Source organism: Protopterus annectens, chromosome 5.part0 (genome assembly GCF_019279795.1).
Source record: "Protopterus annectens isolate FY-2018-M chromosome 5.part0, PAN1.0, whole genome shotgun sequence".
Taxonomy (NCBI): Eukaryota; Metazoa; Chordata; order Ceratodontiformes; family Protopteridae; genus Protopterus; species Protopterus annectens.
In genome coordinates, this window is record NC_056735.1 from 1,454,337,961 (window position 1) to 1,454,355,069 (window position 17,109).

A 17,109-nucleotide genomic window follows, 5' to 3' on the forward strand; every position below is an offset into this window, starting at 1 on the left:
GGCTTCATGCCTCATGAATGGAGAAAGGCAACAATCATCCCTCTGCAAAAATGTGGGCCATCTACAGACCCTGGAAACTACAGACCCATAAGTCTCACTAGTTATATGTTAAGAAATGGAAAGAATTATCATGGAAATGATCAGCAGAGATATAGTAAACCTCCAGACACTGGATCCAACCCAGTTTAGTTTCGTTAAGGGCAGAGCATGCCTACTCAACCTGGTGAACTTCTTTGAGAAGGTCACCAAAGCAATGGATGAGGGCAAAATTGTTGACACTGCCTACCTTGACCTGGGCCAAGGCATTTGACACAATACCCCACTCGGGCATTGTTGAAAAACTCAAGAGGTTAGATACAATCCCATATGTCACCCAGTGGATAGCCAAATGGATGACAGACAGGACCCAGGAAGTTAGAATTGAGCAGTCCACCTTTACAAAGAGGCCAGTCATAAGTGCAGTCCCTCAGGGATCAGTCCTTGGACTGCTCCTTTTTGGCATTTACTTCTCAGAAGTCAAGGCCAATGTCAGTGGTCTCTGGCTGACTAAATTTGCATTGTCAGACCCCACCCTGATGGACCTCCTGCATAGCTACAAAACAAACAGCAACAGTTTCCATTCTAAAGACTTAAACCTTGCCTGTGATATAAATAGGACCTGCAGGAGAGATAGGTATGTATCCCAGAGACTTCCTCTATGGAACAGGCTCCGCATCCATGTGAAGCAGAGTTCCTCCCTAACCCAACTCAAGTGCAATTTGGGCAATTGGATGGGAAACCAGAAATTCATTCCTGGTATTAATTCTAGTGATGTTTTAGTTACCCATGAGAATTGAACCCCCTATAATTGTAGTGTTATCAGTGTGTATACAACTGACCATCGATTTATTAGATATGTACTGAACAAGAATTAGTCTACTACACATGAATGAAAGAGTAATAGTAATCCAAGTATTACTTATAGAAGAGGCACTAATTTAAAATACTTCTTTGAGATGAATCGCACACATAACACACACAACAACGGAATGTTTAGTTGTGCGACATGTAATTTTTGTAAAGATATATTGTGTACTAAAACATGCCTTATTAATCAGCAAACTTACAGGACTAGTGGTAAATGTGTCTGCCAAAGGGAGTAGTATATGCTGCCTTGTGCCAAAACTGTATAGCATTTTACTTAGGCAAAAAAATGAATGGACGCTGAAAGAAAGAATGTTCGACCAGTCTTATGCTGTTAGAACAGGCAATAGAATTCAAAACTGAAAGACAAATCGAAAATGAAACACTGGCAACTGGTTCAGGCAAATAAAACTGTAGACTCCCGATGAAATAAGTGTATTTAATGCATAAAATAAAGTGATTTTCATCCAGTATATTAACTTGAACTTCTTCAGATAAAAACCAAGTACAAATTAGAGTTTTACATACCCTTCCCAGTTCTCCCATGTGATCATTCAGTAACAAGGTCTTAAAGGGACATCACTACAATACCATCCAAGGTCATTCTTCACTGTTACATAGGTATTAAAAACATTGTAAAAAGTCTCAATTATTTAACCTATGTAAAATATTATTTAGAAAAACGTTTTATAAAACACATATATTAAAACATGTGTTATTAATGGGCAAACTTGCAGGACTAGTGGTAAATTGAATTGCCTGCCAAAAGAAGTAGTATATGCTGCCTTGTGCAAAACAGTATAGTGTTTTACTTAGGCAAAAAAATGAATGGACACTGAAAGAAAGAATGTGTGACCACTCTTATGCTGTTAAAACAGGCAATAAAGTTTGTGCCTTGTTTAGACATCGCAACACTTTCCCAGAGCATACTTTTCAGTTTATTGTGCTTGAGAAACTGAGTCTAAACTCTAGAGGTGGTCCTTGGGAATTATTCTTGGAAATGAAAGAGCTGCTATGGCAATTATGCCTGAATGCACACAACTACCCTGGTTTAAATGATGTTACATCTATAAACAGTATTTTGAAGCTAAAAGCTTATCAATGTTAAAAGACATTTGTTTGATTTTAAGTTTATTTTTTTTTGGCTTTTAAAATAAAGTGCTGGATTTTATTTATTTTACTTATTTATTTTACATAGCACCAATGCCTTTTTTACTATGTATATGCAAACTGTTGTTATTTTTTTACAACTAGGTCACTTTAAAAATTTTGGTGCAAAATGGTCATATGACTTCTTTTTGTATAAAATGGCCGAATGAATGGATTATTGTTATCTGAAGAAGTCTTAGAATACCTTAAGACAAAAGCACTTATTAGTTTTATGTATTTGAATGTTTTTTTAATGGAATTCTACATGAATAAAACAGTGGTGTTATTTATGATTACCATCATCTGTGCTTCTTTTATTCCTAATCTAAAAAAAATATTTATTGTTTCTTCATCATTACAATCAATGCATTTCCTTTCCTGCATTACCTTGCTTATTATATTCCCTTTTACTGGTAACTTAGCTAATAAAATTCTAAACAAAAATCCTCTGCATCACAAAAAATTCAAACTTTTTTCTTCTTTCCTTTATTGCCATTTTTTATCTTCTTTTAATTCCTTACATGGGTACCCACACTTTTCTCTCCAAAATGTATTATGACATTCTTTTCTTTCCCATTTACATCACTTACTTTTAACTTCCACAATTTTATTTTATTCTCATATTCTTTTTCTTCCATCATGTCCTTTTTTCTTTTCTCATTTTATTCACATATATGTTATACTTTTCATATAACACCTTATCTATTATTTTATTTTTGTGTTTCTTTTACCTTTCATATTATCCAAATAAATATATAGATGCTAAATGCACCACTGGATTTTTCAAAATTCAAATCACCATCTTCTTTTTTTAATTATAAAGTATTCCTCTTCTCACCAGGTTCAGCTATGAGTCCCAATGAAACTAAAAAAAAAAAAAAAAATCACTAAAATCTCTTTTTCCATTTGAGTGTGAAACATATATATTCACCCTCAATCTGCTATTTTTCCAAATTTGCAAGTATTCAACATGTATGCCTTTTCTGTAATGATCAATAAAAAAATTACAACAAGCCAACATTTTTTATTTGCTCCAGTATCTCTCTCCATTGATATTGCACTTTTAGATTCACCAAATTTCACTCTCTAAACCTTTATTTCATTTCTTGTTGAATATATCCCGTTTATTCTTTTTATCTCACAAAATCCCTAAACTTCATTTTATTTAATTGTAATCCAGTTTTTAACATATTTTCAATCCTTATTGCAACTTCACTTATCCATTCTTTGTTTTTTATTATTAGAACTAAACCATCTGCATATGTTATATGTATTGGTCATTACTTTTCCTTCAGTATTCCATCTTGCATCCCTCATTTTTATATAGATCTGTATTACTGCATTCAATACTACTACATATAAAACACACTCATGGGGCATCCCTGTTTTACTTCACTTTTAATACTTATTTTTTCCATCCATCCATTTATCATAACCTGTAGCCATGAATTTGCATAATATTTCTTTATTTCATTAACATTTTTCTCCTATACCATAGGCCTCTAAAATCTTTCACATTGCTTCATGACTCACTTTTTCAAATGCTTTTGCTATATAACATATTTTCACATGTACTTTATTTTCTTCCAATACCATCTCTACCTTTGTACTCTGTAATTAACACTTTTCACATATCTTCCTTTTATACGAGTCTTCCAGTTTTTATATCCTTTGTTTCACCTTTTTTTTCCAAATAAGTTATATCACTGTACCACATATTTTTCTTCTATTATGCCTCCATTCAATCATTTAATATTTTAATGAACTTCTCTTTAATCATTATTTATTTCCTTATAATACTCATAATACTGGCACTGAATTTTTCTTATCTTCTTTTAACATCATATCTATTTATTCTATTCTTATATAATTTCTAAATATGTATTTCCTTTTTAAGATAATTTTCACTGTCCATTATTTTTGCTCATCCACTCCCCCTTTTTCATACCCCTTCCATAATATCTGCATGCTTGTAATTTATGTTTCCTTTATCATCTAAGGTAGCACCCATCCTTCCTTCTCTCATTTGTACTTATTTTACTAAATAAATGGAAACCTCTATTTGCCTTTCAGAAAAAAAATTGACTATATAACATCATTTTTACTTTTTTCCATCCTTTTGATACATCTGACTTTTTATTTACTTTATTTTGTCACTTAGCTTTTCTATCTCTTTTTAATAATTCTGCAACATTTCTTTACATTTTATCTTATTTAGTTTTTGAGTCTTCTCTCCACTTCCAAATATGTTTTTACACTTCTGCTTATGTGCTACCTACCACTGTGTCCAAATTTGTATAAAATGGCCTTATTGTTATAGGATCTTTCCATAATATTTCTTTCTCTAGTAAAATTTATTCCACCTTTGTAAAATCTGCAGTTAATATTTTTATCTGTTTTCTCTCCTTAAGTATTTTTCTCTCTTCCCTATATTGGCCCATACTGCTCTATGATCTGAAAACTTTTCCATCTGCACTCCCAATGTTATTTATTTCATGTCTTTAAAGTAAACTATCTAACCAGTTTCAATCTTAAAAATTCTGATTTTATAACCCATTCTCTAATTATTCCTTCTTTTAAATCTTGTTTTATTAATTCTCCTAACATCTTTATATCTTGTGTTATTTTTCCTTTTTCTTTCTGCATGTTACAGTTACAATTTCCAGCAATCACTACTAGCATATTCACTAGCACTTTATTATTTCTTCAAACAACTATTTCTCTCTGTCATATTAGTATGCACATAAATCACTATTAATGTGATACATTTTTATCTCATGCTCATGCCATACAGCCCTACCTTTCTTGGTACTATTATTAATGCATCTAGAATTCTTATTTCTTAATTTTTATAATAATTCCTATTCCAGAACATGTCTCATTTCCTACTGACCAAACAATTTGCCCCCACCCCCACAAATGGATTATTTTCCTTTTTTTTTCTACCTAGTTACAATTTGTATATAGCAAGCAAAAAACATTTTTTTTTTAATTTTTACACCATTCTACCACCATAAATCATATTATATTACTTCTAATGCTAGTCACATTTAATGCAAAAATTCCTATATCATCATTTTCCTTTTTCTGTAAAAGTTTTACTTTCACATCTTATTTTCCTTGCCTTGTTCTAAGTCTCGCACCAACTGATTGTTCATTATCCTGTCTCCATTTCTCCCTACTATTTCTCTTTAGTTTCTGGAAGTACAAATCTTTTTTGTTCATTTTATTAATAACCTGATTTTGAACTGTTATTTCCTCTCTAACTGCATCTTCTATCTCTAACTTTTCTTAAGTACCCCCCTTCCCCCATGCTACCGTCTTCTTGAACAGCTTCTGTAGTAACATTTTCTATTGTTTGTCTTTCTTCTGAGCTTTTTTCTTTATCTACTGTTTTCTTTTTTAATATTGAAAAGTCAAACCAGAAATGCCCAAATTCTGTACATTTAAACAAATGGATTACAGGTTTTTGCTGTGTGTTTCCTCTATTCACATTATCTTCAACTCCATGCTTTAGGATGCCTCCAGTACTGAATAAATCATATTTTACCATTTGCAGTTACTGTATTTGAAAAAAAGTTAAGTTTTCCCATCCTTACCACCCATTGTTTCCCACATTTCCCATCCTCCAGTCCATACATTTCTTATATCAATGGTTGTTTTTAATGTCACATACTTTATTACATAGTTGTTGTTGTTGTGTCTTTCGGCTTTTCCCAGTTAGGGGTCGCCACAGCAGAACTCCAGTCCGCTAATGATTGGCAGTAGATTTTTACGTGCTGAGTTGCCGGCCCTGACACACAACCTTCAATGAAGGTACGCCCATTCACGCATGTCTCCACACAGAAGATGCTCTAGCTGAGAATCAAACATGACAACGTCATACTGTGAGGCGACAACGCTACCGCAGCACCACAAAGTGTTTTTAATACATGGTCATCCATATCTAAAGTCATAAATTGCAGATTTATTTCTTTTTTAGTTGTAGTGCAAAGATCTGAAATAAATAGTCTTTGTCACAGAAATTTTCAGCCCTCAAATTAATTAATGCTCTTATGCATTTAATGTCAAACACTATTGGCAATAATAATTTTGTCCCTATTATCCTAGCTGTTGGCTCCTTAAATTAATATGTATAGTAGCTTTGTGAGTCTGTGTGTGTGTGTGTGTGTGTGTGTGTGTGTGTGTGTGTGTGTGTGTGTGTGTGTGTGTGCGTGCGTGTGTGCGTGTGTGCGTGTGCGTGTGTGTGTGTGTGTGTGTGTGTGTGTGTGTGTGTGTGTGTGTGTGTGTGTGTGTGTGTGTGTGTTGCAATTCATATTTTTTTTTCTACTTTGGCCCGCAACTTTGGGTCAAGGTGGGTACTTGACTTAGCTATGCCTCTAATCTGATCTAAAAAAGCATCAGGGAGAAACTGAGAAGATGTTTTTTCATCCCAAAACAAAGAAACAGTTTATTTACACTTCTTATTTTCAATAGACTCCATCAGACTAATTACCATCAATGCACAACATTAAAGTGTTAAAAACAAACATGCTACATGGCTAAAAGCAGTCAAATAATCTTAATGCTTCAATGACTTTGACTTCAACATACATTTGAAATTCACAGCAACATTTAGCAATGGATCTCTGCATGCCCTCAACAAAATTTACCATTTAAATTCTTTCACACAGTATTTTCTAAGTCTATTAGAAGTTCTCTCATTTGCAATAAATAAACTGTTTCTTGGTTTCTGGAAGTATTAAGCCATTTTTTATGTTCTGGTTTTGAGTTTATACGTTTGTCTCTTACTGGGACTTCTGTTAGTTTTTGATATAATGAAGGAAAAATTCATTTTTTAAAACATGGTTATCCAAGACTGCAGTTCAGAAAATGGAAACCAATGGCCACCACACTGTGTAAAGCATAAATATGCATCAGACAAGAAAATGCCTACAATCTTGCAATTTTGGTTGTTTATGAGTGAAGTGGCTGCAGCAGTCGCCCACCACCAAATTGGTGCCTCATTGCAATATCTGCATTACTCTCTCTGCTCCCCATCCATATCTTTTGCTCTGTGGTCTAAGAATATAGTGATTTATCAGCAATGGTTTGAATGGTCATTGGCTTGTTGAACAAATGTTGTTTGTTCACTCTGACTTCAGCAAACCAAATGACTCCCCTTTGGATGTAGTCAACAGAAGCCAGTAGAACTAGTAGAGGAATAGTCACACACCCATCTGTCAAAGAACTGATATGGCAGCGAAAGCCTTCAGCTGAAGAGGAAAATACATATGGCAATGCCTGAAACTGAAAACAAACTTTTCCCACTCTAAATCTATGGAATTTCAGGTCAACTGGATATAGGTCTTGCCTGACTGCATTGTTAATATCCTGAACAGCTGGCAAATTGTGGACTAGTTCAGCTGAATCAGATCAAAAATATGATGGTTGTTCCATTATCTTTGGATGAAGCAGGAAAAGAAAGTAATACATTTTATATTAATGGCCTCTATTACCATCTCCACTGTGCATGTGTGAAGAAAATGTGAGTCCTACTTAAGCATACTTGTAGCTGTGTAGAAGAGGTGAATTGGGTGGGGGGGCATTTGGAGAGAAGTGAGATAAGTTCCAGTGTATGATCTTACTCCAATAGCCAGCAGAAACAGCCTGGTGTGTGTGTGTGTGTGTGCGTGTGTGTGTGTGCGCGCGCGCGCGCGCGTGTGTGTGTGTGTGTGTGTGTGTGTGTGTGTGTGTGTGTGTGTGTGTGTGTGTGTGTGTGTGTGTAATTGTTCCCTACTGACTGATGTGGAAGAAGAAGCTGCTTTTGACCACTTCTGACTGGTCTTTTTTGCTTAGTAGAGACCCTCTTCCTGGCCTGTGTCTGCCTTTCTTGGGATTGTTTCTCAGGAGACATCTACTTCTGAAATGTATTCCCTAAAGAAGGAGAAACCTTTTTAGAGTGCTAGTTCATACAGGAGATGTACACGTTGCCCATGTTGAGTACTAGACCATCTTTAACTCACTGATAAACATATGCATCTCAGTAATAGGAGAATTAAGATAGCCATATTATATTACATATATATCTGCAAGTAAGATGGAAACCTTAAGACACAAGTGCCTCCTAAAGCAACTTCAAAAGAATGTGTCTCACCATCTGTAAGGTCACAAGAGAAATTCCAATCTAACTCTGAAAACAGATATATATATATATATATATATATATATATATATATATATATATATATACACATATCTGTGTGTGTGTGTGTGTGTGTGTGTGTGTGTGTGTGTGTATGTAATCCTATATCGATGCTCTATGCATTAATAATGCATCAACATCACTCTGCTTCTTCTATGTTAATTTCTTGTATACCATCAAAATGGATGTAATGGAGATGCCTATACTGGTGTAGTTTTGTTTATTCACTTCCTTTACCCACCTCCCAAAATATAGTTTGAGTCCCTGTAATATGACACAGCCTAGATGTCCTAAACGATGATTTTTTTCCTCCCATCATTTAAGTACAGTACTATTGCTGAGAGGTACTGGCTTTTCCGATGATCTCTGAAAGGTGATTCAGTTTTCCTTTTTAAACTATTTTTCTTGTTGCTTAATTTATGCAGGCAAAAGAAGATTTTAGATAATTTACATTTTCTTCAAAACAAAATAGGTAATTTATGATAGTAACGTCAGTGCTTCTTTGTAACTGAAATACTCTGATCTGTGCCTTTAAGATAGTAAAAGCTTTTCTTGGTTCATTTAAATTTTCTTCAGCACAAAAGAAATAAGAAGTGTGATTTTATTAATCTTTCAAAGGTGCAGTCTGAAAAAAAAGACCCTCCTTTTCCACATTGTTTCAGAACGTTGTCAGCACTGCTTATTCTTCTACTACTGAAAGGTGTCACTTCGAGGAACTGGTAAGGGAAATGACAGCTGCCCACGTGTTTTATGTAGTACTTTGTTTTGTGTTAAATGGCCAAAAATGAGAGTACTTACCAGTTTTTACGTGCTGTAGTACAACCTATCACCTTTCTTCATTTAAACATTTCTCCAACACCCAGCTATTTGGAAAATAATTTCACTCTAGCAGTTTATAGCACATTATTAATCTCAGTAAAGCACAGCTCTTAAGATGTAAAACTGTGGGTGTGACTAACAGTGAAGGCTACAGAATCTCTGCCATCTAGCCTAGGCCAGACAAAATTAGGCTGAGACACTCCTTTCTGAAACAATTTGATGCTTGAATAGAAAAGACAATGGTGGGAGTCTGCTGCAGTGGTGCCTTCTGATAACCCTGGGCAGTCTTCAAGATTGCCAACAAGGCCAAGGGATGGTCAGCCACAAACAGAAGCTGATGCAGGAAGATCTTTCTTGTTTACCTTTTCAGAGAAAGAAGACACAGGCACACATACACCCATGTGTACATGAACAGACATGCTACACATATACAAAGCACCTTTAGGCTCTCAAAGTGCATTCTAGGTTTGTTCGGGTTTTCTAAATTCTGCTTCCCTCCTTTTGGCTGCCCAAGCCAACTATATGTAAACAAATGCTGACTTAGTCTAGTATTGTGTGACTTACTATTTATTCCTACCCATAAATGAATATTTAGCTGCTCTCTGCATATACTGCAATCAGCATTCACTAATTTCAAGGTACTAACAGACCTACTGATGCAGGGATGGGGCCTCTTTTCCTCTAAAGAAAATGAGGAGTCTTGCACTTTAGTAGACGTGCTGTAGGTCAGGAGAAATGACATGAAGGGACATGCAGTAACAGGGAGAGATAGTAACGCCATCAAGACAAGGAGAATATACTAACATTTACATTTATGTCTGTTAATAATCTTCTGAATGTATGAGAACCCAGGGAAAGGAAGAGAATAAGGGTAGTAAAAGTAGGCCTAACCTAGCAAGCCCTCTTCACCCACAGTGTGTTGACATCACTGCTAACTTGTATTCTCGCTACTCAAGAGGAATTAAAATGTAAGCAATCGAAGGCAGTGGGAAGGCAATGTGATGATCAGCTGGCTGGTGACAACCTTTCAGTTAAATATGTACAAAAATAAAAAAGGAAATATGCATGTCTCAAATTCATAGTCAATGTCCTGAAACAAGTAAAATATAACCTTTGCATCCAGCTTATTCTGCACTCTAAATAATGAATCAATTTAAAATTCAGATGTAGGTCATTCTAATACACAAAGAGTGGAGCCAAGTGAGAATTTCCTATTACTGTGTACCCAAATTCCCTACATAAGACACTATAGACATGTAATTTCATATGATACAAGTGTTGTCTGCCCTTTAAATGTATAAAGTAACAATCTACAAATGTCTCTTTTCTAGAGTGATGTTGGACACTGCTATGTTTATATGCATTATGTGCTCAGTCATGATGTATACAAGAGACCATTGCAAAAATCATACCTATGACAGCAAGATGTAGCTTACTCACAGCTTACAGCCTTGATCTCCTTTACTAGGCTATCAGCCTGACCTACACAGATTAAATGTGTTCTGCAATGATACTGAAGACATTATCTAGTTCATGTTTAATAAAGACAAAAATAAATCCTCTGAGGTGATGTTTACACTTTTGTTTTCATACAATATTAAGAAACTGACAATTTCTTACTTGCTGGCCTTTAAAACCAGGTCCACCTTCTATACCAAGAGCACCAGGCTCTCCTTTTCTTCCAGGCTCTCCAACAGCTCCAGGAAACCCATCCGGACCTGGACGACCAACAGGTGCTTCATCCATACATGGACAGTTACCTGCTTCACCTGGAAATTTACAAAAAGCAATCGTTACAAAGGCATTTTACAGATTTTACAGTTTTTCTTTCAGTGGGCATTGTACAGTCCAAATAAAAATATATGTGTGCATGTGGGCCTCTATGCATACGTGTGTGTGTGTGTGTGTGTGTGTGTGTGTGTGTGTGTGTGTGTGTGTGTGTGTGTGTGTGTGTGTGTGTGTATATATATGTATATATATATATATATATATATATATATATATATATATATATATATATATATATACATGGAAATAAGGTACATAAGAAAACTGGTGGTGAAATGCAGAAGTCATCAAAAGAAAGAATGAGTGCAGGAAAGAGTGGGAGATAGAAAAGAAGGATAAGTTTATGAAGGAATACTGGCTGGCTAACAAACATGCTAAGAGAGGCGTTACAATAGTAATGAACAAGGCATCAGAGGTACTCTGCAGAATTAGAAACGTTGAATCATATAAGCTTGAATTTACTTGAATGAATAAGAGTATGCATTCATTAATTAGAAGTTGGTGTAATGAATGCAGACTGCGGTACAGTGAAGATCAGGAAATTTACCCTTTTCCTCACTGTAGTGCAATTGTGGAGTTGGTATATATAATTTGCAGGGGGTATGGGGGTGCAAAGTCGCTTGTTCCCCTGCAAAAATGTAAAATCATATAGATGTTTGTGTTTATTTGTGTTTTTCTTTGATGTTTGGGTGTCTGGAAGCTTGAACATCTGACATAAACCTTACAGACTATATCACAGATAAAGAACAACTCTGAACTGCAGGGTAGAACATTTTAAGTCATGTCAATTGAGAAAATGTAAAACATACGACAGAGTTAAAAAAAACAAAAAAAATTGAAATGTGAAACACAAGATACCACTACAATCATACAGCAAGTCATTGGTTACACTTTCACTGCTTTATGAAATTCCAAATGATTGATAATGTTGACCTTTGCATTACCTGTTTTCATCATTTTGTAAGTTCGATACTAACAAATTTGGCAAATACATTTGACTTTTTGTTTGAAATTCATTCTGTGATTCAGTAAAATGATAGTAAACCTGCCACAACAACCTTCTCATGAGTCCACACTATATCAAAGTCAGATGGAAGGAGTACTACCTGCAGCTTCTGAATACAGAAAACCTCAAAGAAGCTGTGCTGTCCCAGACATAGCCATGATGAGAGAAGAGAAGGAACCCGCAATAGAGGAAGTAAGAACAACATGAAGGAAAAGGAAGTCTGGGAAAGCAGGAGGCTCAGGTGAGGTCACAGCAAATATTAATAAGATGCTGGGTGAGATAGGGGAGACATGGCTCCCAAGGATACTCATAGGAGTGTGGAGAGAATAGTGTACACCAGATGACTGTTGAATAAGCATACTAGTGCCAGTGTACAAGAGCAAAGAGGACATTCACAATTGTGGGCAGTAGAGAGGTATCACACTCCTGTCACATTGCATGAAACGTCTGGAGAGGATGATTCATAAATGAATATGGTGAGTAGTAGAAAGTAAAATGGGAGATAAGCAGTTCAGAATTAGATCAGGATGCAGCACAACTGTCCCGATGTTTGCAGTGACACGAATAGTTAGAAGTGAGAGATAAGGAAAGAGTTTAACTAGGCATTCCTAGACTTGGAGAAAGCATATGACAAAGTTCCAAGAAAGAATAAACAGAGTCCAGCCCTAGTCCTGACAGTAGCAAGCAAACCCTTAGCAACTATCTGAGTTGCTAATGCCAAAACAAAAAAAGTACTATACTCTTGCCTACTTGTTGGAAATTCCTTTGCCTTGTTGTTTGAAATTCTTTTGGGGGGAGTTCCCCAAGGCAGAATCTTCTGCTGTGGTTGGAGCCGCATTTTCTTGTGGTCCTGGGATTTTTTCAGTCTGGCTGGGTCGGGGTGCTGTGGTCAGGTACCCTGTTCAGAATGTCTAGCCTTGGTTCAGCCTTCAAGTTCAGCTGGAATAAAGGCAAGTACTCAGTTCTCTTCATAAGTAAAAGATTCTTTATTGGCAGATGAGCACTGCTTAGTTGACTGAGTATAACTAGATTAAGTCAGAGCTTTTATTACAAACTTTGTGGGTGGATCCAGGGCTGATGCCTCCCATTACATCATATGGGGAGTGAAAGGGCGGGTTTAGTTTATTGTTACCCATACATTGTCATAGTGGGTGTAACTCAGTGTAGCTTTGTGCAAAGACCCAATGGTTCAAGTGCAAACAGTGTTCGGTCTGACAGAGTGGCTCCCAGTGGGAGTGGGTGTGCACCAGGGGGGACTATATCAAAATTCCGAACACAGGAAACACCGAATGTCAAAATGTTGAACCCAAACCATCGAATGTTGAAAATAGCAATGCCCCGGAACATCAAAATCTTACCTAGGGCAAGACGTCAGTGGGCCGTTCCGTGGCTTTGCTATTTCCTCGACTGTGGTGCGAGACTTACGGACCTTAGGGTTAGGGTGTGGGTAAAGGTAAGTGGATAGCTAGTAATGTATGCAGGTGTAGTGTAGGGTTGTGTTTTCTTAACTGTATATGTGTGTGTATTTATTTCTTTGTTTGTGTATAGTTTCATAGGGTATGTGTGCGATAGTTACAGACCTTAGTGTTAGGGTGCGGGTTAATGTAAGTGGATAGTTAGTAATGTATGTGTGGTTTAGTGTGGGGTTGGGTTTTGTTAACTGTATGTGTGTGGTTTATTTATTTTGGTGTGCTTGTGTTGTGTGTATGTTTCTCGGAACAGCAAATTTCTTCCCTGGTAAAAAAATCGCTATTCTGAGCATTCAATGTTTTCAATATTCGAAATTTCAAGTTCGAACATATGGTGTTCGACATCTTGGAATTTCGAATATATGATATAGACCCCACCAGGGTTCATCTCTGAGCCCACTGCTGTTCCTACTGGTGATAGACTACATTAGCAAACAGGCTGGAGGGGGCAGATCAACAAACTTGCTGTATGCAGATGTTGTGACATTACAGGCAGACTCTGAGCAAGAACTTCAGCAAAGGGTAGGGGAATGGAATGCAAAACTAAAGGCAGCTGTAATGGTAGCAAATGGGGGAAATCTGAAAAAGTTGAGAATTGAGATAGAAGTAAAAACAGTAACAGATTAACAGTTTCAAGTATTTGCGATGAGTGGTTGAGGAGAAGGGAAGTCTACAGTAGGTGGACAAAGCCAGAATCAGAGAGGTCGCAGCCAACTGGCACAGAGTGTCAGGTGTAGTATATGATAGAAGAATGCCAAAGAAGCTAAAAACTAAGTTATATAGAACAGTGGTGTGACCAGTACTACATTATGGTACAGAAACTTCGGCAGTAATGGCAGAGCAGTTGAGGAAGCTAGAGGTGATCAAAATGAAGTGCCTGAGATGGGTGGTAGGGTTCACACTGTGGCAGAGACAAAGAAATAAGGACATAAGAACAGAAGCCAAAGGAGCTCCATACATACATATATATATATATATATATATATATATATACATATGGGTCTGCTGTATAAGTTCGAAAATACACTTCTTCGAACTCACACAGTAGACCCTGGGTTACGCGAAAGTGCACTTAATCAAAAGTGTTCTTTCGCGAAACCCACTTCAGTGAACGGGCTACTACTGACTTTAGTGCAGTAGTTACAGACCTTAGGGTTAGGGCGCAGGTCATGGTAAGGGGATAGCTAGTAGGGCTATCCCCTTACCATGACCCATGCCCTAACCCTAAGGTCCGTGTCTACCGCACCACAGTGGAGGACAGTATCCTGTCCTGCATAGCCAGCATGTTTTTAGGTCCACTTTTAGTAAAGTTTTGAAGTGGGTGCATGATGGTATGGAGATAATTGTGGGTGGGAGGAAGTTCCATAATTTGGCTATGGTGCAAGATAATAGTGCTTCACCAGCAGAGTTATTGGCTTTAGTGATCTGCAAGTGATTTTTGTTGCTGAATCTTAGTGGTCTGGTGGTGCGATAGGGTTGGAGTAGATTCTGGAGGGATGGGACATTTAGTGGATGGTTTACTAGTTTGTGGGTGAGTGAGAGTTGATACCACTGAAGGAGGTGAGGGAGTTCAAGCCAGCCCAGTTCAGCAAGTGAGAGACAGTGGTGACTATGGTAGGATGCCCCTGTGGTGAATTTGGCGATTTTGTTGTAGCAGAGCTCTAGCTTGTTTAGATCGCATTGCCTTAGGTTGGTATATATTGGAGAGGCATTAAGTAGGGTGGAGATAAGGTGGGAATTTGCTACTGAAATCTTTGCTGCTTTGGTGAGAAGTTGCTTATTTCTGTATAACAATCCTAGTTTTTTGTGGACTTTTTTTATGGTCATGGATATGTGAATGTCAAATTTAAGTTTATTGTCTACTTCCACTCCTAGCAATTTGGTGTGTTCTGTTGGATGTATAGTGGTGTTGTCTTTTGCTGTGATGTTAAAGTGAGAGTTGTTTTGAGTATGTTTGGTGGGTTGGAAGATGAGTAGTTTAGTTTTGTTTGGGTTGAGTATTAACTGGGCATCGAATAACCAAGTTTCAACAGAGGAAAAGGCTTCCTGTGTGACTTTTTGCAGTTTGGGTAGGGATTGGGCTGAGCAGATGATGGTTGAGTCATCTGTGTATTGTATGAGTGCGCCATGTTTGGTGGCAAAGGCTAGATTATTGGTGAAAATAGAGAAGAGTAGGGGTCCAAGAATGGATCCTTGGGGAACCCCTATAGAGACAGGTAGTTGGTGAGATATGTCATTCTGCCATACAACAGATTGTTGGCGTTCAGACAGGTAACTCTGAAACCAGTTGGTGACTGATTGAGACGATAGGTTATTGAGGACAGAGATGAGTTGTTTGTGTGGGACCATGTTAAATGCTTATAGATATATAGATAGGTCTAGGAAAGTAGCAGAGGAGAGATAGCCATTGTTTTTATGCTGAAAGATAGTGTTAGTAAAGAAGAGTAAGGCAGTGGTGGTGCTATGGTTTGGTCGGAAACCATGCTGAGTACTGGAAAGGAGGTTGTTAGTAAGGAGGTAGTCTGAGACCTGAGAGTGAATGTATCTCTCTAGCATTTTGGAGAGTGGAGAGAAAATAGCTATGGGGCGGTAACTGGTTAGTTCTGTGGAGGGACCGCCTTTGTGGAGCGGAATTATGTGTGATACTTTCCATAGTGTGGGAATGTAACTTTCTGACAGAGATTGGTTAATTAAGATGGATATTGGGTAGGCCAGAGCATCAGCTGCGATTTGTAGGTACTCACTTGGGAGGTTGTCTGCTGCTAATTTGGTGGGCTTAAGTTTAGTTAAGAGTTTTTTATGTTGGAGGTAGGTACAGGAGAAAAAGAGAAGGCAGTGGGGAGATTACTAGTTGAAGGTGTGGGTTGGAGGGGAGGGGGGTTGTGTTGTTTAGCTAGTGATAGTATGGTTTGTGTGAAGTGTGTGTTGAATGAGGTAGCTATATTTTCGGAGGAGTGAGGGTTGTTAGGAGGAGGAGTACTGACTTTACCTGGGTAGAGGATGGAGTTTATGGAGGACCAGAATTGTTTGGGACTGTGTTGGGAGGAGTCTAGGGCAGACTGGTAGTATTGGAATTTGTCCTGTTTTATTAGCTTTTTGACTCTATTGCGTAGTTCTAGGAATTTCTGTCTAGTTGAGGGGGTTTTGGTTTTGTGCCAGTGCTCCCAGGCTTTATCCATTTTTCATTTCTGACTTAGTGGTTTTCTGTAGCCATGGGGAGGGTTGTGCTTTGGTTTCAGAAAGTCTTATGGGGGCATGGTAATTAAAGATGCTCAGGAAGGTAGTATTAAAAAATTCAACTGCGTCATCAAGACTGAGGTACTTTAGAGGATGCAAGTTACATTCTTTGAGGGATGAGATGAATGTGAGTGGGTTAAAGTTTAGTTTTTTACGTATTTGATGGTAGATGACAGGTTTAGCTTGGTATAGGTATTTTTGAGTAGGAATGTTGGGGAGTGATCACTGAGGCTATCTGATAAGCAGCCTGTTATATATGACTGGGGGCTCTTACTGACTAGTATCCAATCCACGGTAGTGCGCTTGCTGGAGTTTTTATTTATCCTGGTTGGTGATTGGACTAGTTGGGTGAAGCCATGAAGGTTTACATGATGGGTTGGATGGCTGCCAGAACAGGATTGCCAGTCAATATTGAAATCATCTAAAATTATAGTTTCTTGGGGGAGATGGTGGGTAGACCAGCTGAGGAGGTTTAATAGTGGAGGGATGCTTTGGCCAGGTGGGAAGTAGCATCCAATTACGTTGATGGTTTTGTTTTGGTTTATTTTGAGGTT

At 37.4% G+C, this 17,109-nt stretch overlaps 1 protein-coding gene across 1 annotated transcript in view; it reads right to left on the reverse strand.

Moving 5' to 3' along the window:
* Window positions 1–17,109, reverse strand: part of COL4A2 (collagen type IV alpha 2 chain) — a 1,470,466-nt gene that overhangs the window by 483,855 nt on the left and 969,502 nt on the right. The window contains exon 22 of the mRNA XM_044071270.1: window positions 10,676–10,824. Coding sequence (XP_043927205.1) covers window positions 10,676–10,824 — 149 coding nt within the window. The remainder of the gene's footprint in view (window positions 1–10,675; window positions 10,825–17,109) is intronic.